The sequence below is a fragment of the Chaetodon trifascialis genome, chromosome 14, assembly GCF_039877785.1.
Source record: "Chaetodon trifascialis isolate fChaTrf1 chromosome 14, fChaTrf1.hap1, whole genome shotgun sequence".
Lineage (NCBI taxonomy): Eukaryota > Metazoa > Chordata > Actinopteri > Chaetodontiformes > Chaetodontidae > Chaetodon > Chaetodon trifascialis.
Genome location: NC_092069.1, coordinates 24334985 through 24357500, shown reverse-complemented (window position 1 = coordinate 24357500; position 22516 = coordinate 24334985). Strand labels below are relative to the sequence as shown.

General features: G+C 46.0%; 1 protein-coding gene across 1 annotated transcript in view; it reads right to left on the bottom strand.

Annotated features, from left to right (window-relative positions):
* Positions 1–4752, bottom strand: part of ky (kyphoscoliosis peptidase) — a 4901-nt gene extending 149 nt beyond the window's left edge. Inside the window, exons 1-6 of the mRNA XM_070979776.1 lie at positions 4174–4752; positions 3523–3637; positions 3279–3396; positions 2128–2319; positions 1797–1987; positions 1–1646 (exon numbers count right to left, since the gene is read on the bottom strand). The exon at positions 1–1646 is cut by the window's left edge and continues 149 nt beyond it. Of these exons, the coding sequence (XP_070835877.1) occupies positions 319–1646; positions 1797–1987; positions 2128–2319; positions 3279–3396; positions 3523–3637; positions 4174–4752 (2523 nt within the window). The 3' untranslated portion in view covers positions 1–318. The remainder of the gene's footprint in view (positions 1647–1796; positions 1988–2127; positions 2320–3278; positions 3397–3522; positions 3638–4173) is intronic.
* Between the last annotated feature and the right edge of the window lie 17764 nt (positions 4753–22516).

Genomic DNA, 22516 nt, shown 5'->3' with positions numbered 1-22516 from the left:
TACCTGGATCAAAGAAGAGCTTTCAAAAAAATTGCCAGGTAAGTTTGTTATTCCGTCACTTCATTGCTACAGTGTTTACGCATTCACAGCATCATATTTCAAATTCAAGTTTATACACCTTATTATGGCTGGCAATAACCTGGCTCCATCTGTGTTGTGTTGATGCAGTTAAACCTGAAGGATTACGGCTCACAGTTTGAATTGTTTGCAGATATTTTCAACCCCAGTCTGATTTGCATCAGTCCGTGTCATCGTCATTCGGTAGTTAACAGCTACATTCGGAGAACTATCCATCTAGTCTGTGCCAGCCATTCGATTTCACACTTCTCTGTCCAGCTGCTTGATGTCAAAGGTCATCAAAACAGCCATGTCACTGGACTCCCCCGAGGCGGCGGCCAGCTTCAGCTGTTGGAGACCGTTTCCACTGGAAACCTCACCCTCCCAGACTCTGCTCTTGTTCAGTTTCAGATCAGTTCTCGTCTCTCCCACCACACTCACCCTCTGGGCCCCGGGGACCCTCACCCTGAAGCGGACCCATGAGAGGGGCTCCAGCAGGCCCACGCGAGGCTCAAAGAGCACGCAGCCATTTCTCCAGGCTGAGTAGACACAGGGGAACGGAGGCCCTGGCTGATCGCAGCTGTTCCTCAGAACAAAGTCACACATGGGGTTGAAATCTCCGCCAGGGGTGAGCCGAGCATACAGGCCCAGCCGGTACACCCCAGGGTCAGGCAGGCTGACGCTCACTGTCACCTTGCTGTCTGTGTACGTGCAGAAGAGGTGGCGGGAAAGCGGGATGGCTGCTGTTTTGCTCTCTTCTCTGCTGAGCACAGTGTGAAGCTCCAGGTCCCGCTGGTTGTGGAAGGTGATGTTACACTTGCCTTGCTGGGTACTCACCAGCGCTGTGGTGTGGCTGAATTTGGACAGCCCCGCCTCTGATGTGCGGGTCCCTGGCCCGCACACTGAGCCCAGGTTTGGTGGGAAGAGCTCATCCGGACTGACCACCTTCCCCTTGCAGTGCAACAAGAAGTTTGCAGCATTCTGGAACTTGACTTCTGTTTTCTCATAGTCCCGCACAAACACTGACAGCCGGTAGAAGCCATGCAGAGGACACAGGACGTGGCAGGTCAGGACATTCGGTTGAATCTGAGTAGCCAGGCACCGCTTGGCTACAGCAGCTTCAAGCTCAGGGTGCACCAGTTCACAAAGCACCATCAAAGGCCTGGACGTCTTCAACGCCAACTCAAAGACACCTTCCTCCACCTCAGCAACCTCGCTGCCCTGGCTGCTGCCTGCGACGCCCAGAGATCCTGCAACAGGCTGCAGACCCCAAGACAAGAAAGGGTTCTCTGGGATCTCCTCCATGGCCCTGGGGGTGGGACACTCGACTGTAAAGGAGCAGACCCAAATCAGAGGCGCCGTGGTTGATTCGGGTCTGGCGAACACCTTCACGTCATATGCACCGCTTGCAGGCGGCAGGAGCTGTAGCCTCATGCTCCGATGGGAGACCGTTAGGAGGCCATAGGAGGAGTTGCTGGACTCTTTCTGCTCTGAAGATCCACAATGGAGAAGGTCCTGGTGTTGTGTGATCTCGTGGGTAAAAGTTGTCGGCCTGGAGAAGCCGAGGGACACGTTTGCCTCTCCGTCATCTGAAGAAGAAATCAGATGAGTGTTATAAAGAGTTTTAAGATGGTCTCTCTTTCTTGGACAAAAATATTTTTTGAGTGCATAAAACTGTATAACACCAGAAGGATCAATATATGAGCACTCCCTTGTGAAAGAGAAGACTGAGGGCGGACCTGTGACAATGTGTGAGTGATGAGGCTGAATCAGCCTGAGGCCCATGGTGAAGAAGGCGGAGGTCTTGAAGACCCTCCTTTCAAACTCTTCCACAGTGATGGGCGTGTCCAGGAGCTGCCATTTCTCCTCATCGGGGAAGTGCGAATCTATAAACTCCTCTGGGTCCGTCAGGAAATAGAAATCATCGAACCTTGGAGGCAAGAGATGGAGACAGCAGACTGCTTTGAGACTCGACTCACTGCTGGTTTCAGGTGTGTAAAAATAAATCACATGACCAATGAATGGTGGGCGCAGCAGAATCATTCTTTCGTCCCTCTTCCCTTTTCAAACCTTTTGACGAAGCTTTCATGTTCCATGTCTACTCGTCCTGCTCCCCAACAGGCGTCCAATAGGAACCACTGTCCTCCCAGAAGCACAGCGTTCCACAGGTGATCAGATTTCACATTCCTGAGGCTCTGGCCCTGGCGGTACCCAATGCCCTTACTGTGGCCTGGCACTTCTTGGCACTCAATGCCCACCTCCCTGCAAACACAAACAAAACAGAACACGCTCGCTGCTGTTCATTTTACATCCCGTGCCCTCAAACCCAAGTTCAAGGTGCTTGTTTGCGCTGTCAGTCTTGAATTCAGTGCACAAGATTTATACTCGGAAATTCAAGCTTGAACTCAGGGATCAAGGACGCGCAGCGCGGCACAATACTGAATGGCTGGATGGAATAATGGCAATGGAAAGGGCACTTGTGTTTGAGTGCATACTGACATCTAAATGAATGAGTAACTGTACTGCAGTATGGAATATTTTGTTCAGGTTCATGTGATTGTATTTTTAGTCCTTCAACATGTTTTTCTTACATTTTTTTTTTTTTTTTTGAATTATGAAAATCTCAATGAGGCATAAGAGGCACAACAGCAGTTTCAATTCAGTTTGGAAACGTGAATTTTCTCAATACAGCATTCGGTTTCAGTTTGTTTTGCTGAGCCACATGAATAATGAGAGCTGCTCCGTTCAATAGTTTTACGTTAACAATGGATCCAATAGCTACGTGTTATATAAAAGGGGCCACTTGTAGTGATGAGCACATAATTATCACTGAGCTGTTTTGGATTTCTTGCCCACAAACTCATCAACCTTATCTCTACCTGCAAGCACCAACCAGCAGACAGACAAAGGAACTAGCTGGTGAACATAATGGTGCATTTTACTGGAGCGTTTAGCAGCTTTAGAGTCAGATGTTTCCCTCAACAGTTGGTTGGAGATAAAAGTGAACACCACACTTATATTTGTAGCCATAACAGCTGAATGAGGTGATATGTCATTGTTGTCTTTATAGCTTGACCTGCTGCCCTCAAGTGGCCTCAAAACATTAATGCAGCTTTAACTGACTTGAAACATCAGTGCAAATTAAAATCATCCTGCTGGTGGAAAATAGCCTGTAAGGTAGTAACAGCACAGTTCACTTGGTTGTAGCTGGTGGTGTTTACCTGCACATCTCTGTACAGAGGTTGGAGTAGCCACAGCACACACCCCGACCGGCTGCTATCACGTCCTCAGGGGAGCTCAGCTTCTCCGAGTGGCCGAGATACCCACTCACATCGTACTCTATGAAGACAGCATTCCTTGCTCTTAAACAGAGGTAGATATCCTAAAACCCATCGTGTGATACACTGTACTACAGGATTACAAGCATTTCTATGCAAGTATGTACAGTTAAAGTAAAATACCCACCGATGTTATGGCACAGCCAGACCCAGATGGCACGAAGCCTCTCCAGCTCATTTCTGGTTCCTTTTGTGATGCTCTGCACTATAGCCTTTACATCATACACACACTTTTCCTTCAGCTGCACAACACACACACACAAAAGATATTAACCATTAGACAAAAGAGGTTTTTATGTAATTTTTCCTCTTCGTTTTTCGAGAGAATGAGTCATTTTACTCCGAGCCAGCATCAAAAACATCCATGTAAACCATTGCCACAGTTCGTTTCTATCCATCTTACGCCATCGTTCTATTTCTCAGCATCTTTCAGTGTCATTCATTGTATTGAACAGACCAGGTTACCATCCGTGCTCAAGGATGCGAGTGCTGCCTGAGAGCTGTGGTATTTATTATGGTTTTATTGCAGTAGATGAGGGGATGTTAGCATTCTTCAGTGTTCTTCCTGTAGAGCTCAGGAACCCAAAGAGCCATCTCTGCTGTTTTTATTGTTTTTGTTAGCTTTGCTTCTGCTCCATCCTCCTTCTGTGTAGCTTAAACATGGACTAATGTTAGTACTGCTGAGGTCACAAGTTCAGTTTATACCAAGTATACCAGTAAAATGTAAAAGCACTTCCTGTATTATGTGGTAGTAGTAGTGCTGTAGAAGTGTCGTCACCTCTGCTCCTGCCCTGATGACATGTGAATCCACCCTGTGGAAGACATCAGAGCTGGTGAAGAGGTCCTTTCGACGACTCCTCTGCCCTGCTGCCACAGTGCATGGTGACGCCCTCTGCCCCAGGTACGCTTTCGGTTTCAGGTGCCTCTGTTCCTCAGCCTCCTTCCTCACTGTACTCTTCTTCACCACGGTGATGGTCCTGGCTGCGCTCTCAGATGACAGCTGTCTCTTCGCTGCGGGACGCTGATCTTCGCTTTCAACCGTCAGTTTCTCAGAAACGTTCTGCCGGGGGAGCACAGCACTCTGCAAAGCTTTGGCGCAGACCAGGATCTGGGCAGGTGCCACGTCTCCCCCCGGAGGAGGCTTTGGACTCTCCTGGGCCTGGTTCTCATTATGTACCAGAGCTCCTATTACTGCAACAGGGCTCTGTTTGCTTAAGATGTGATTCTCCTGAAGGTCATGAAGTGCCAGGGCCTTCACCTGTATGCATCCCGTCTGCGTCACCTCATCTTGCTGACAAAGGCGTGCAGCACAGGAGAAGGGGAAGGAGAACTTCTGGGTTGCAACTTTAGCTGACATTATGCTGGAAGCATGTCGTCCTAACCAGAGAGAAGGTAGATACTGTTCAGAAGACAGTAGTCATTTTCGTGGATCTATTTGTAGCTAACGTCCCTGTCAGTAGGTAGGCCTTCGGTGCCTTGTGACACACCGGACTATTGTGGGAACCTTCACAAGATCTACAACACTATTGCACATGCTGCACTGAGTGAAGCTGAAGGTACATTCTATACAGTCCATTCTGTGTGAGACAGTGATGAATTGGCAATTATATCATGTCTATTCATGACCAGAAATTAACACAAAGGTTGGAATCATTAGTCACTGTCACAGCTAACAGCGCTAAGAAAGTCAAAGCCTTCAGCAGATGTGTATGACCTTATAACTTCGTATATGTGATGAACCTGCAGATTGATGGTCATATTCAACATGTGTGAACACATAGGTGAACATACTTTGACTGAAACTTAGTAATCTGTGGCTATTCCTCTCAAAGGGACGGCAGGTTGGCGCAGTGGAGACACTGACGTCCTTCAACCAGATGACCCGAGCTGAAGCCCCGTGTTGGCAAGTATGTGCCCAGCTCAAGTGTCCTTCAGCAGGCCACTAAGTCCTATCAGCTCTGTGGGCGCTGTGCTGCAGCTGACCCTGACCTCTGACCTTCCTGGAGTGCCACTAAAAGTGAAGGTCCCAAAGGACATCATGAGGTATTAGCAGTCATGCTGGAGAAGGTCCAAACCCAATAAAATCATAACTTTTTCCTCACACTAATCCTTCAGCATTTCAGTGTCCTGATACTTCCTCCAGCGTCCATGATAACTTTTGAAAACGTCAGATTTATGTCAGTCACAAAAGTAGCCGTGCATAAGCCCAGTCTAGGTAAGTTTAACATCCCTAAAAGTCGTGGAGGCTTTTACTCACCCTGAGAGGATTTAAAATGCCTGCTGGATGTTTGCTGGAGCGCCGGGCAGAGATGTTTCCACTGCGTGTTCTCAGTGGTCCCCGGCTGCAGGGGGAGGCTTATATACTCTGCCGGTGGCCTGCCAGGACAGGCCCCAGAATAACAGGCCTAAAAATACTACAAAGCAGTTAAGACCAGCCAATGGAGTAAGCCCCAACTCAGGAGTGTGACGTCTGTGTGTGTGTATCTGTGTGTACGTGTGCGTGGCTTATAGTTGTATGTTCTGATGTGCTTTTGTGTTCTCCGTACATGCATTTTGCTAATCAGTGCACGCACTCTGCAGCATATCTGACCACACGAGTGAGTGTGAATGTGTGTGTGCGTCACGCTGTGTGTGTCAGCATGTGTGCGTACGGATTGTGAATGCGAGCGCGGCGTTGATGGGCGGGCGGGAAGGTTGGCGTTTGCACGTGTTGGCGCGTCGGAGGGGTCGGACTCAACAAAGAGTCGGTCGTTCAAAGAAGGGGACAGAAGGCCTCATGAAGGGCCTGGCATACGATAACGACCGCACCAACATCAAACACACACGCGGTCACCCTGTTTCTGTCACACACACACACGCAGAAGGACACAGTTTAATCCCTCTCAGTTGCATTTTGGAAGGCACCAGTCTGAATCTATGCTGATCACGTTTATTAGATTAGAGAGTAATAAAGGAGATTTATGACATAAGTGGTGGGTTATCCAAACAGAAAGTCAAATCCCGCCTGGATTGAAGATTGGAAACGGATAAACGAAAGAAACGACAACCAGGGAAACGAGCTGTTGACACAACGCTGACATATTATTACTCTTACTTACTATTACTTAAGCAGGTCGTTGAACAGCAGTTGAACAGCTGCCTTTTTACACATCGAGCACATGTGGAGCAGTTTTAGCATTAATTTCCAGCCACCTGGCGAATGTCGTTCTCCTTTTAGCTCAGTTTTGGTCTCCACCACCTCCCAAGCTCTTAAAGGGGAACTCGTCTGTTTTGTGTCTCCAGAGGAAGACGTCCAAAGTCAGCTGGGCTTGAAGACTGTCAGGGCCATCTCTGCTTGAGGCTAGCGGTTCAAGGCTACATTAACTCTCCACTCACATGGTCGTCACGTTAGTGGCATTGTGGGTAATGGAGGCTCCAGCAGGTTTTGACAAGGAAGAAGAATAGAGTGCAATGCTAAATCGGTTGCGTGCTGGTTTAAGCTGCTAATGTTCACCAGCTAGTTGTTAACTTTGTCTGAGTACTGTGAAGTGCTGTGCAGGTAGTGTGCAGTTGATTTATCAGCAGTTCAATCTCTAAAAACAGCAGCCTGCTGCAGTCAAAAACCACACTATGAGACCATGACAATTAACCACAACAGTACATGTGAGCAGGAAGGAAAAACCTGCAGAAAGAAAAGCAGCCCAGCTTTCGTTAAACTGAAGAGGAAGAGGGAGAACTTGTCAGGTGAGCGGCGTAACATATCACCCCACAGATACAGTATTACATAACGCTGCCATATGTTGGTGTTGATGTTGACGCATGGGCACGGCGGAGGGACAGCCACCTCCGTCGGTGGTGGATCCTGAGCCAGCTGACTGTGAAACCGTGGAGTAATAATGCCATCTGGAACAGCTGCCAGCCAAGGAATCTCGCTCTGGCTTATTAGGGAGAGCAGAGGAGCGCCGGTGGGAGGGGGGGGGATCCTGTCCAACTCAAAGAGAGGTGAAACACATGGAGGGAGATGTGAAGCATCGATATGGCAGAGAAATGAAAAGGAAATCACTGTGGGCTGAGAAAGAGGGATGTTAATCTGCTTCCAGGCACTTGTGAATTTCTTATGGTGAGAAAATCTGGATTTCAGTCCCTTCTGGGTTTGTGAGCTTTTAGATGTCTGAATTTTGTTGTTTTTTTCAGAAGTGCCCCCCTGGTTTATCCCAAAATTCAGCAGCCACTCACACTGTTAAACCATCAGACAAAGACGGTTTACCTGCTCAGGTGGTGTCTTATATCATTTAAACTAATAGACTGTGTGAGTTTTCAGTACACTTGTCATTAAAAACACGACCAAAACTTTGGTCATAGATCAAAAATAGACAGTATAATTTGAATTAGTAATGGTTTTATACTTACAGAGCACACTTTAAAAACTCACATCTTAAAGTCTTCTGCAGCAGAGACAGGAGGTTTGATCTCCACCCTGTTGTCACATGATGACAGCTGACCATGAGATGTGGTTGAAAATCCAGAAAAAGCAAGCAAGTGGACCTTGAGGTAAGGTTAGCAATGAACTTCCACACTGGACTTAGCCATTTAGCTTCAAGCTAATTTGAGCTGCAGTCCCGAAGAACCAACATTGAAGTAAATCAAATGAAGGTTCAGCGGAGGAAATGAAGGAAAAGTGTGGGAAAATAAGAAATTTGGACTTGAAAGGGGCTGTGAAGGTGCATCATCAGGTGGTCTTGGGTGTCTCCAGCACAGTCCCTAAATGCATCTTTACCATGTTTGCTTACGAATGGAGCCACACTGCACACAGTTGCCTCAAGATCTGAGGGACCAACGAGGTTTGTATCCCTCAAACAGACCAGAAACGTCCTTCGGCTGTTCTGTGATTTAAAGCAGCAGAAGCACTTTGAAATTTATTCTATATCTAACTTGGAGCTGGTGTAATGTGCTCAGTTTTACTCGTTATTGTAGCAGCACCAGTCAAAATGTGCTGCAGCTGTCTTTTCGAGAAGATCAGAAACAAAAGCACATTGCACCCCGCCGGAGATGAAGGCGCGAATCAGCTTCTCTAAAGCTCGCACGGACATGAGACCCCTGAATCTGCTATTTTTACATGATAAAAAGCTGATTTTGGCATTACTGTGGCGGCGCTGTGGCGATGCAGCAGCTAGCACTACGATTTGAGTCCATCAAAACAAAGATGTCTAACTTCAGTTTTTACAGCAAAGGTGAAACAGAACGAGCACGATCAAAGCTCTGACTCCCTCCTACAGATACAAATAAAAGCCTAGTAAGATTTCATATGCTTTATAGTGCCTGGGATAGAGCCCTTTGCAGCGTTCTGAAGGTGTGCTGCACAAAGCACATCTACCTGAGGGTGCACGCCATGAAATAATTAACAGCCGAGAACTCCCAGAACTCAGCTGATAGCAGTTCTCCCCCTTTTAACAGCTGGCGAATGTGGCTAAAAAACAGCAGGATCTGGACAGCTTGCCTCTAAAAATAAAACTGAATAATGAATGGGTCTGTGCATTGTAATTTTGATATTCTGAAAAACACCGATGGTAAACACACCCTGCTGTGATAATGCCACAGAAGCTGCAGCCGGCTGCTGGCAGTGCAAGCTTCATGCAGATACCATATCTGAACACTTGTAGATGAAAATATGCATTAAATGTTGCCTCTGCAGCAGTTAAACCAGTTGTTCGCAACTGGATCGTCACTAGAGATCTCTACAACTTCAACTTATATTTCAGACTTTCCTGTAATCTTTTTTTTTTTCTTGTCAAATTGCTTCCTAATTATTTTTCCCTCAAAAAATTACTCAAACTAAAAATGTTGGGAAATATTAGTACAATTTTCCATGAAGTTTTCTTATGTAAATACCACGTCACTATCTGATTAAACAACACAAACAGTTACACAGGCTAGAAAATGTCTGTTTTCCCAGGTGATTAAAAATAAACTTTAGCAGCAGAAAACATAAACTTTCATTCATTGTTTTCATCATTTCATTCACATACTCGGTAGATTTATCATTTTCTTATGTTTCTCATGTATTTGTATGGAGACCTCAGCTGCCCATCATTAAGCTCCGGGCAGCGCGAGCCCTGTACCTGCCACCCTAACTCTTTGCGGCGGTCTCGTGCGTGCCGCGCGCGGTGGGCGGGGTCGCTGGCTCAGGCACTCGGCGGGCGCGTGCTGTCATCAGCACCTGGCGATGGCAGTTGATTGCTGAGTGATACCTACGTTACTTTAAAAAAAAAAAAAAAAAAAATCAAATGTAAAGAAAAGGAAGTGAACACCTGCGTTTCCACTCGTCCGGACCGACAAAGAAAAGGCGGCGGGAGAAGATCATCTCGACGGTTTGCGGGGAAGCGGGGACATTATGAAAACTGTCAAAGACGATGGAGAGGTGACGGGGGTGTCGGTGAATCGGTTTACTAGAGGTAAGACGGGTTTTAGTCCCTCAACTCCCTCCTTTCTAACGTCTCTCCACACGCGGAATGTCTGTTATAATAGTGAGAAATGTGTTTTTTCCTTAAACTCTAACGTAAACTACTGTAAAGCTAACTGTCAAAGCTAATGACAGGTAAGTCTGCTAAACTGCATCCTGTGTGTGCGTGCGTGTGTGTGAGTGAGTGAGTGAGGAAGAGAGAGAGGGAGGTAAAAACAGATGGAGAGAGAGAGAGAGAGAGAGAGAGAGAGAGAGAGAGAGAGAGAGAGAGAGAGAGTCCTTTAATTAAACACAAACTGCACCAGAGGAAGGCCAGTTTGCTGAAGAGGAGAAAGTGGCTGTGTGGAAACAAGAGTTCATCCATGACAAACAGCCTCCATGAAGTTCCACCTGATTAGCAGAGTTTCATTTTTCCCAATTGTTACAGTAATTTAGCACAAAGTGCTGCAGGAAAGCTGCAAACTGCAAAACTGACAATCCAGCTGGTTGCAGGAGAGAATCTGCTGCAGAGTGTCAGACAGTGAGCGGACAAAAAGCTAAAAACATGCTCTGATCAGAGAGAAAAGCGTCCTCACAGCCCACAGGCGCTTCACAGGCATCTTAAGAGCGTGGACATCTTCACAGATACGTGACGCGGCGTCAGGGGACGTGTGAGGAATCCAGCAGAACTCTTACAGGCATCGAGGAAACGTTGAACACACAAGCACAGTAAACAGCGACACGGTGCCAAAACACATGTCAACAAGCAGCTTTAAGTCAGACAAACAGTGAAATGTGGCAGCTTGCTCTCCAGTGTTTGCCAGCGTGTGCAGCCTCGCGGAAAGCCTCTAAAAATATATAATGAGATTTACACAAAAACAGTGACCAGAGCTGCGGATGAGGTGACCGAAAGGAAGACAGAGTTAAAAAACAGGACATCTATCAATATGTTTATCTATAAAACACAATGCATTGATTATGCGCCTGATCAAGTGATTCTGTGACGTCTTATTATAAGTGTAATGTGGAGTAATCCAATAAGCACGCAGGGGTGGAAATCAGTGGGGAAATGATTAGTCGCTTAATCAATTACTGGCTCACCAGAAAAGTGATCAGCAGCAATTTTCATAAGCAATTAATGACTCGACTTATTTCCCGAGCAAACGAGCTAAACGTAAATACAAATAAGGTAACCCAGACGCCATAGAAGATGTTATTTGATATATGAAAGAGTCGCAGTAATTTTACCTTTTTGCTCAGTTTCTACATCAAAATGAAACCAAGGTGCTTGTAACTGGGACGCTTCACAGAGAGACACACGATTAGCCTTTTAAACCCTCTTTGCTTTATCTCACACGCTTAATTGCTTGTAAAACACAGGTTTTATCGTCCTGAATCCTCGCAAAGTTCAAAGCCCCGGCTGAAAACAATCTATGTTCCTGTGACCTTGAACAAGCACTTTTTTTTACGCATCATCCGCTGTGTATTGTGTAACTGTCTTAACCAGGATTACCTCTTTTTTTTCTATGCCATTTGGCTGGCACTTTCATCCTGAGCTCCTTACGGACTTCAGAGTGCATACATGTCGTTTTGATCCGGTGGGAGCCCGGCTTCTATCTCTGACGTTGTTAACACTGTGTTCGACATGTGGACCCACTCGGGAGAGACGACCCTTGACCCTCTTAGTGCTGTACAGTACACGTGAAGAAAAAACAGGGCGCAGATCAAACCGCGGGGACGCTTAACGGTTTAAATTTGTACAATTATTACAATATAACCTGAACATAGCGTCCACTTCCCATCGTTTGTCGCTCACCTGGTGTGCAGACGCTCTGACTTCTAGATACAAGAAAATGATAAAAAGTGAAAATGATGATTATCATGGAGGACAAAGTGAGTGTGAGCGGTGATGATGATACAACCTCAGAGTACACAACTCCATCAGATTAGACAAATGCATACATGACTGCCACAACGTGCACCCGCTACCAGCGAAGTGAGTGAATTCATGACTTTCTCTGGGTCGGTGCACCCTGCAGGATCAATCAAACTTATTTACTGTCTCTCTGCTGTAACACAGTCCGTCTTTGCACGTGCAAACACAACAGAAGTGTGAGTTCCACCTTGAAAGCTTTGGCACTTTGGCACAGTAGCTGTCCGCTAGCTAAACCACGCTTGATGGTTTAACCCCTGAATGTGTGTGTGGTACGTGTGTGTTCACCACACAGTCAGCATGAAGAACATGCATGAGGAACCACTGCATTTAGATCTGCTGTGTAGGAGTGTTATAGAACGCTTTATTGTGATTTAACAAATTAAAATCCGCCTGGATCAGCCCTGATACTGATCGACTTGACTCTGATTTAAAGACATCATCTAAGGCGGTGGAAAACAGTGAGATTTGGGACATTTTTCACTACTTTCTGACATTTTATTGACCGAACAGTCCATCTGTTGATCAAGAAAATCATCAGCAAATTAACTGATTTTTAAAATAGTCATTAGCTGCAGCCGTGCAGTCAGTATTCAATGATATCTTTTAACGAATGGACAGATTTGACCCAGCATGTCGCAGCGTAGCCGAGCTCTTAAGCCAGGCATTTTGTACATTTGCTCTTCGGGTTTTTCAATCTGAGATAATCAAGTTTCACAAAATGAACCCTGGAGGAAAGTATTTTCTGTCCAAAAGTATTTATCTGTCCCAAAAATCTAAATTGGACATTAGTCAGTAGCGAACTCAAGGACCTTCAAAGTACTCAGAATTTAATACTGCGTTTGATTTAAAGCAGGAGTTCAGCAAATCTCCTCTGCCTCCTCCGTCTGTCTTAAATATGGTGCCAGTGGTGTGTTCATGGACACGTGGGAATGTGGTTCACGGTGTTAATTGTTTGTTAAGTGTCATTCATTAACTGCTGTCTGGCGGCAGACTGCAGTAGAACCGAGTAGCTCCTGGTGAGAACATTAATCAATCAGCGACTCACTTAGCGTCCAGCTCCCACAGTCCCCTTACTTCACCGAGTTAAATAAATACCTCATTGTGTCTGTGGTTAAACTGGTTTAAGCTAATAAAAACACACAGTGTGTGAAGATGCAAAGGATGTCGAGATCATGTAAAGTGGGCCGAGAGGAAGAGAAGTCCTTGAAGTAATCGATATATAAAATCTTTAAAATGTCTCAAATCAGACGCCGAAGCCGTGTTTAGCTTTGCCTTGTTGTCCAGAGATGCAGACGTAACCAGACAACCATCAGCTGACGGTGCAGTGACAAAGAGCTGAAGACAAATCAGACTACAGCCACCTGTTGAATGCAGGTCCAGTGTTCAGTCCCCTTTTAACTCTGTTTTGGTCTCCACCAACAGCTGAGAAAGTCTTTGGTTCTGTAGTTTACTAGACAGTCAACTTTCATGCTAGCATGGTTTTATATTAGGCGATGAACGAGCAGTCGATGTGCGACTAACGTCTCCACTCTGTCCACGCCACGTCCAACGGAGACAATGTGTGCCTTTTTTGGTGCGTCCCGTCTCTCCGTCCTGCTCCTCACAGCAGATAGAGCCAGACAGGAAGTCAGACGCAGGAACGGTGTAGAGAATCTAGTGAACTTTCAAAATAAAACAGCCTGTGCAGACTTCCAATCCCACATCATCAATTAACATGATGGTAGAAGCACAAACATCAAGGAAAAATGACCGAAACAGCAAAATCTGAGCAAGTCAACAAAATGAAATGCTCTTCTTCTGAAATGCTGCTGGTGGGGTTTGCAGCCACATGAAAAATGGTGGTCGCAGATGGGGGAGTCTCTGGGGTAAGAGTTGCACATAGCTGTGGAGTTATTAGTATTAATTATCATTAGTTACTTGAGTCATTAACTCGCTGGGTTCAGTACAGTTTTACATTAAATAATCATTTGATAACGAGCTGGTATCAGTCACGTTCATGCAGCTTTCATTACTGTTTGTTTGATGTATTTGTTAGTATCCTGAGATGTAATTTACAGCATATCATAACAACCAGTGTTCAGCAAAATAATCACAATTCCTTCTTTCAAGCCCTTAAAAGTGTTCACAATCAGAGCAGCTGATTCCCATAATGCAGTGCGAGTATTGGTATTGGTTGATGTGCTGCTATGTCAGCTCACTCAGCGCACGTTGTTGGACTGATAACATACAGAGGAAACGCACAGCTGATGGGAGACAATGACCTATTGTCTTGTTGACCCAGGAAGCATTGAGTTGGTTATTTACAGGTGAAAAGACCTGCAGACATGGAGGTGAATTTAGTTCAAAAGTGTCGTGTCCATGTCAGTCTTCAGCCAAACATTTGCTGCTTTCGGCTTCACAGTTACGAGGATTTAGTTTCGCACTGTCACCTCACGGTGAGAAGGTTCTGGGTAGGAACCCGCCGGCCGGCTGAGTTTGCATGTTCTCCCTCTTCCTGCGTGGGTTTCCTCCAGGTGCTCCGGCTTCCTCCTGCAGTCCAAAGACGTGCAGGTGAGGTTAACTGGCGAGTCTAAATTGCCTGTAGGTGTGACGTCCCCATGTGTCAGCCCTGTGATGAACTGACGACCTGTCCAGGTGTAACCCACCGCTCATCCAGCCTCAGCCCCCCCTGCAGCACCCCAGAGGATAGAGGTTATGATAATAACTGATCGATGGGTATTGATTGAGAATTCTGGCACGCTGATAAATCATTCGGGACCGGTTTCAGCGTGCGAGTGCGTTTCGTTTGTTTGTGTGTGGTTTCATGACAGACGCGTTTTGTTATTCTGCTCGGGAGCGGCACTTGGCCAGCATCTGAAAACGGACAATGCGAGGCAGGAGCCAGTCAGGAGGAGAGGAAATCCCACCCAGTGTTTGTCCACTAACTGTGTCTTTGCCGTCTTCCTGCTCGGAGCACAATACAACAAGGTGCCCTTTGCAGTTTATTGCAGCGTTTTTAATGCGCTCTGTCGCTGCACAGAATTTTAAAGCTTGCTGCAGAGTGGCATTTTTTTTCTACAAGCAGAGGGAAGGGCGTCTTTTCAAAATGAGGCAGCTTAATCTATTTTGATAATAGTGACATGCACTCTTGCAAATATATTAATAGCACAAAGTAGGAGCCTGATAAAATGAAACACTTCTGCAGACTGGATCCTGAATGATGAACACCAGGAAATTATAATTTTCTCCAAAAGAGATGGGTAGAGATTTCTAAATTAATTCTTTAACCACCCATCAGATACAGTAGCAATATTATTGGACTTACCATGACTATTAATCTACAGTAATTATGATATATTGTTAAGGATAGAGTGAAATATAACCTTCTCTACAACTTATGAATGGCCACAGTGTATGTTATAGAATTCAGTTCAAAATCAACTCAGTGAGTGCAGTATTTTGCCTTAAGATCACTTCTCTTAGTATCAGTTGAATAATGTTAACCGAGCATGAGGTGTTCTGGTAGTATTTTGGTCAGTTCCTCTTGTGAGAGCGAAGGATTTACGGCGAGGGCGGCAGAGGCAGGATGGTGCATGTTGCTGATGTGACCGTTTCACTTGAAAGTTAAAAGTGTCTGTGTCAGCATTGCTTCCCCATCAGGGCTTTTGGAAATGTAAAGACAACAAACATTTCCTGTGGAGTGGTGGCTGTGTGTGCCGGGGGGGGGTCACTCTGAAGAGGGGAAACACGCAGGGGAAGCCGGGGGTCAGAGGACACGGCTGCTGTCTTCAGCGCTGCTTCTACACGCATTTCTGTGTCAGACCAATCCGAGATTAGACGAGCCTCGCTGAGATACGCGCTGTTTCTTTAAGCAGCAGAAACAGTAGCCTTTGACTGCGTAAACGTAGACGGAGACCTAAGACTTCCACTCATTTTGGACAGACTTTGACAAACCTACAGTCGTGAACCTGCTCTGAGCCTCTGCAGTCTCCAGCAGAGGGCAGTGTGTATGTGTCTCTCTCTGGACAGCACCGTTCTGTCGACTGTGCTTGTGATGATATTCAAGATCTTATGCTTAGAAATCCTTAGTCACCGGCTTGATTTGGTCCTGATTTGCATTGCTGTTTGTGGGTTGCTCACATCCTGATGCATAAGTATTTATGTAAACCTCCAGAGCCTCATACTCTCTGCGTTTTGTCTGCACTGGACTGGACTTATTGATCACGTCTGCACATCTGGAGGCTGTATATCAGCCCGACCAATGATCCAACTCGAGCAATTAGAGAGAAACCTCACATTCGCATCAAAGAGACATTCATCCCATAATGCCATTTTTTATTCATCATTTCCTTTTTTTCTGTGCTGCCCACTTTGTTTCCCCTTGGGGAATAATTAAGTGCACCCTTATTTCGTTTTTATTTGGACATAGTCAGATATACCGATGGGGGCAGTGGGAGCTGAGAGGGTTGAGATGCGTGTTTGTGACCAGACGGTTGCTGTTTCAAATCTGACAAAGTGAACCAGTAACATGCCCTTGAGCAAGCAAGACAGTTGCATGGGGGTAGCTTTTTGCATGTGAATGAATGAGCGCGCTCAGTCAGCCTTCCCCATTTAGATGTGGGCTGAAACGTCCCCGCTGCGCTCGCTGCACTGGAATTCTCATTTTCCATCTCAGGCAGTTATGTGATGCAGGTTTCCAGGACAGCTTACTCTAAGTGAGCAGGAGGGATTTACCGTGTGGCATCTCGCCGGGGCACATGGTTGTTACTGGACACACGTGAGGATTGATTCTGTCAAACTCAAGGCCACCCTGGCATCCGTCATTTTGATGGCGGACAAGAAGTTAACCACAGCAGACAGCAGTCATTCGTGATGGGATGGGCCCACTCTGTGGGAGAAAGTGGCCTATCAGCCCACCTGCCAGAGTAAAATGTGGGCATTTAAAGTTTCTGTAAACCGTGGATATTGTTGTTAAATTGGCACGTTTCATATGTGTGTATTGCGTTTCTACACCAGAGTGACGTCGTTCAGATCATTGTTTATATGAGCTGAGTGTTTCTGATCAGGAAGAGGAGGGGACGACCGCCAAGCAGAAGACCACGTCCAACCGCCAAGCAGAAGACCACGTCCAACCGCCAAGCAGAAGACCACTGTCCAACCGCCAAGCAGAAGACCACTGTCCAACCGCCAAGCAGAAGACCACGTCCAACCGCCAAGCAGAAGACCACGTCCAACCGCCAAGCAGAAGACCACGTCCAACCGCCAAGCAGAAGACCACTCTCCAACCGCCAAGCAGAAGACTACGTCCAACCGCCAAGCAGAAGACCACTCTCCAACCACCAAGCAGAAGACCACGTCCAAACGCCAAGCAGAAGACCACGTCCAACCGCCAAGCAGAAGACCGCAGTCCAACCGCCAAGCAGAAGACCACGTCCAACCGCCAAGCAGAAGACCACTCTCCAACCGCCAAGCAGAAGACCACGTCCAACCGCCAAGCAGAAGACCACTCTCCAACCGCCAAGCAGAAGACCACGTCCAACCGCCAAGCAGAAGACCACTCTCCAACCGCCAAGCAGAAGACCACGTCCAACCGCCAAGCAGAAGACCACTCTCCAACCGCCAAGCAGAAGACCACGTCCAACCGCCAAGCAGAAGACCACTCTCCAACCGCCAAGCAGAAGACCACGTCCAACCGCCAAGCAGAAGACCACTCTCCAACCGCCAAGCAGAAGACCACGTCCAACCGCCAAGCAGAAGACCACTCTCCAACCGCCAAGCAGAAGACCACGTCCAAACGCCAAGCAGAAGACCATGTCCAACTGCCAAGCAGAAGACCATGTCCAAACGCCAAGCAGAAGACCATGTCCAACCTCCAAGCAGAAGACCATGTCCAACCTCCAAGCAGAAGACCACGTCACATTGGGTTGAGCCTACAGAAGGTGGATGCAGCATAGGAGGAGTTAAATAATAATCTTTAAATGCACCTCTGTCTTTCTTTTTTTTGTTGAAGATGATGATGATAAAGGTCCAGTGTGAAGGAATTAGTGTGTAATAATAATAAACCTGAAAGTAAGAATCGTTGTGACTTTGTTACCTCAGAATGAGCTCTTTATATCTACAGAGGTCCACCATGTTTCTACAAGAGCCCAGAATGGACAAACAGTAATGACAAATATAATAAAATAATATCACAGTATCAGTGTTTCTATCATGATAGAACACATTTTCTGGAAAATCACTCGATCAGTGATCCAATAACGAGTGAGTCAGTTACAACCACTACTAATAAAGTTCATTATTATTATTACGTTCACTATTATTCTAAATGTGACAGTATTCCAGATTTGATGTGGGTCATGTGAGTGCCATTATTTTCCAAAGCAGGCCCATTCTGAATGTGGAACTTCCCAGTTAAGGCAGGATATGCAGACGTGAGTCAGCTTTCAGATGTTCATGCATTCAGAACATGCTTCTCCATCTGTGTTTCTGCTGCAGATTTGTCACACGGCCTCTCGCCTGTTTACAGTCACCTCTGTGCGTTGCCAAGCCAACAGTTTGCGAGGCTGGGGTAGAGAGGCATGCACAAAATAAAAGCCCACATTTTCATTTCCACGAGCCATGCGAACAGCTTAGCAGGAGCGTTTTCCCGTCATTGTAGCGCTAAGATGGTTGTGTTCTGTCTGTCTGTCGGTCGGGTTGATTTGTGCTTCGCTGCGGCTCAAAGCAGGCTGATGGGAAGTCGCCAGTAATGATTCTGTGTTGGACCCAGTTGTTTGTAGAAATGAGCTGCTGTGTGAACGTGTTTCCTGTTGTCTCAGTGTGCTGAAGCAGCCGGTTTGTGCCCGCGCTGTGACATTGAGAGCGTATCACCGTATTGAAATTCACAGTGTAGTGTTTTCCCTAAAAGGTCGGAACATCCTCTGAGGTAATTCTTCACGAGGTTTCAAATCCAATGAAACTGCCGCTGAAAGAAAATGGCTTTACCGTTCCAAAATTCTGCTGCTTTGTTATAGTAAATGATTGTGCTATCAAAGCAAGTTTAGGTCGACAAACTATGAAAAATTTGTTAAAATCCGTGTATTAGAAATACCGAATGATCATGGCCAAACTGAGTGCCTGATCAAACTCCATGTTCAGACTGATAGTTTTGTTTTGTGAAGAGATTTGTCAGATGTAATGTGGAAAAATGGAAAACCATTTCATTGAATTTTAAGTAAATTTTTCATATTTCGTGTCATGCTAGTATGCTAATCTAGGCCAACGATTAATCTAAGGCTAACAAGCCTGTAACCCAGTGTGTCTCTCTGTGTGCTGCATACGATGTGAAAATGTGACCTAAACTTCCCTGAATGGATGCTACCGTTCATATCTGAGAGGTGTGTGTGGTTCCTGCCTTTCGTGGCGAGATCTCAGCTCCGCCGGTCCGGTCGACCAGCCCACTCCTGGACGTGAGCACAGTTCATGCTAGTGTGCGAGTGTCTCTCCCCCACAGGTGAAGCCAGAGCCACCACCTCTCAGGTGTGAAGTCACACGGCTGTGTTACCTGCAGCCTAAACCCCGCCCGCTTAAAAAGAAAAATGCTAAAACTTTAGCCTAACGTTTTGCGTAACAGCACAATTATTAATATTTCAATCAATCCCAGTTGTGCAGTCGATTTGATTTACGCAGGAAACACGGACAGCCACATGAGCACGAGCGACAGGAGCATGGCCGCCCATATGTGCTGCAAAGACATGAAAAACAAACGCTCCTCATTCACTTTCCCCCGGGACAAAAATACCTTGTGGCATCAACTTGACCTTGAATCTTATCTCCTTCTCATATGTCGGTCAAGCATTTTATCGCTTGTTTTTTCTTGCTAGCAATGAAAGAATGTGACGAATCATGTTATCATGACACGGGCGTACCTGTACCTGTGTTTGTACGGCGGCGTTTTGACACAAGGGACCGCAGAGCCTCTAAAGCTGATGTCAGACAGGTGGACTTGTGGTTTGCACCTGGGTGTCATATGGTAATATGTGTTAGTATAATCAAATAGGCTGCTTCGATACCCCACGTGCACGCTTGTTGAGTCGTGTGTGGCTGCGCTGGTGTGTGTGTGTGTGTGTGTGTGTGTGTGTGTGTGTTCACCTGTGTCATCTCAGCTACATTTCCTGAGTCGTTTTTGCCTGAGAGAACATAATCAAGTTGTTCTTCTCCAAATTAAATCTGTAGCTAGTTTGTGACCTGAAATATGCCCTCATCCCCTTGGCAATACTTACAGCTCCGTACTGAACGCTGCTCCACACACACACACACACACACACACACACACACACACCCATGCTCATACAGAGGGAATTGCGGGAGGCTATATTCTGATAGCTCCTGCAGTGATGTGTGGGGGCAGCAGAGTAACTAGAACCAGCTGCTCCCCTCATCCTCCTTCTCCTCCTCCTCCTCTTCATCATCTTCGTCCTCCTCCTCCGTTTTCCTTCATTTCCCTTTTCTCCTCTATTCCTCAGTGTTATTATGATTATCACTGTGCCCCTCTCTCTCTTCCTGTGCCAGAGTACAGCATAAACAACAACAACAACAAAGACGATGCTGAAGGAGAAAAAAAAAAGACTTTTCCTAATGCACGCACACACATACACACACACACACACACACACACGTGTACACACATGTACACAAAAACTGACTGGCACACAAGCTTAGAGACACACACACACAAACAGAGAGACAAAACAGGCGCCTACACACAGACAGAAAGACAAGATAGACGCCCACACATGCAGACACCAGGGTGTACTTAAAACACACACACACACACACATACAGTACACACACACACACACACGCACACACACAGTCGGCTGCTAATGAAGGTTGTTCCCAGTCAAAAGGAGCGAGCAGGATTCCCTCACTGATTGATGACTCATTGAGGCAAGAGCTGTCGCTGTTTGTGCATCATTACTCGCTATGCTGTATTACCATTAATACTACACAACTGCAGCTACCTAAGGAGCCCCACGGCTTCTCCAAACAGGGTCGGCAGGCTGTTAAACCACCACGTGAAAAGTCTGGCGCAGAGGCATGTCGGCATCCAAATGGGTTGCGCACCACATCCTGACATCTGGCACAAGGACAAAAGGACACCACATACTGTACGCTGCAGCAGCACGGCCCCGCACAATACTAGACTACAAATCAGCGAAATCACATAATTACCTCAGGCTCATGCACAATATGGCTGCATGCTGCGTATTAGAATAGCCAGCAAAATGGCAACTTGCGGTTTTTTCAGTTGTTTTTTTAATTTGACATAGACTGCTGAGGGCAATTACAGAGCCTGGGAGGACGAGGCTGGAAAAAGCCAGCTGATTTATGAGCACACAACAATGAGAGCTTGACTTGTTTAAGATGCGTCAAAGGTTACCTTACCGCTGTTGCAGCATTACGTACTAAATGTTAGCTACCAAAGCTAACCCGTATTGATGAAAGGATGTGTAATGTAGCATCACCTGCATGTGAAAGGAGTCGCAGCTGCTAACCTGCTGCTGCCTTTCATCCTGAACTGAGCGGAGCAGCAGCACCAACCTGTAACCTTCACATGTGGCTGCTGCAGTGACTTGAAACACATGAAATCCAGAGCACAGGTCACTGATTTGTGTGCAACAAATAACTGATTTTACAACATGAAGTATCCATTTGTGCTCTCACAGATCCTTATTGTTAAAATGAATTAATGTTAGATTCATCGCTTACTTTAGTCGTGAATTTTCAAGCACAAATGCCAAAGATTCGATGGCTCCAGGCTTTTAGAACTTGCTCTTACCTCATAGTAAATTAAACATCTTTGGGTTTTGAACTGTTGGTCAAACAAAACAAAACATCAGATTGCGTCAGCTTGGGTTCGAGCATGCTGTGATTTTTTATTTTTGGGCTGTTTTCTGTTGTTTTATAGATCAAACGATTGATTGATTGTGAAAATAATCAGCCAGTGAATGAAAATAGTTACAGCTGTGTTTCATTTAAATGTGTGTCTACTTCAATTAGATAAATAAAGGAAGAAGGAAATAAATATGTAATGATAATATAAAAATAATGCACAGCGTGAATCGTTCAGTCCTCTTTACTCTAGCTCGCGTTGAATGTTTCTGTATGAAACACACAGCTTTGTTTGCACTGTGGGACTCGCTGTGGCTCCCCGCTCTGCTGCACGGAGAATACCCGCCGAGTCTATTTTTGAGGGATGGAGCAGCAATTTGCACAGAGTAGGAAGTCAGACACGGGGACGGTGTAGAGAATCTGGTAGATTTTCAAAATAAAACACCCCGTGCAGACTCGTGATTGTACATCAGCAATAAACGCAATTAAAGCTGACAAGAAATGAAACAGTTTAACTATGAAGCCTATTTGCCCGTAGTAGAAGCACAAATATCAAGGGAAAATAACAAAAGCAGAGCAATTCAACAAAACAAAACAAGGGGTGTACAGCTGCATGGAGGAGGAAACAAACAGAGTCCCGGCGTTAGAAAAGGTGTGCACCACAGGTACGTGGTCCGTCTCAGGTTAGAGCTCATCCTGGAGGAATATTTGTACCTTTTCAACGTCTGCTCTTTGCTGTGTTTTATATTCTCGTGGTTTATTTTGTTCGATGTGTTGCCATGTTGTGATTGATGATTGATTAGTTAGGTCTACACAAATGTCAGCTTGCTCTCTTTAAGTTTCCTTGAGCCCTGCTTTACTGATGAGAAATGACTTACCTCAGTCTCCTGAACGCAGGTTGAACCTTTCATGTGC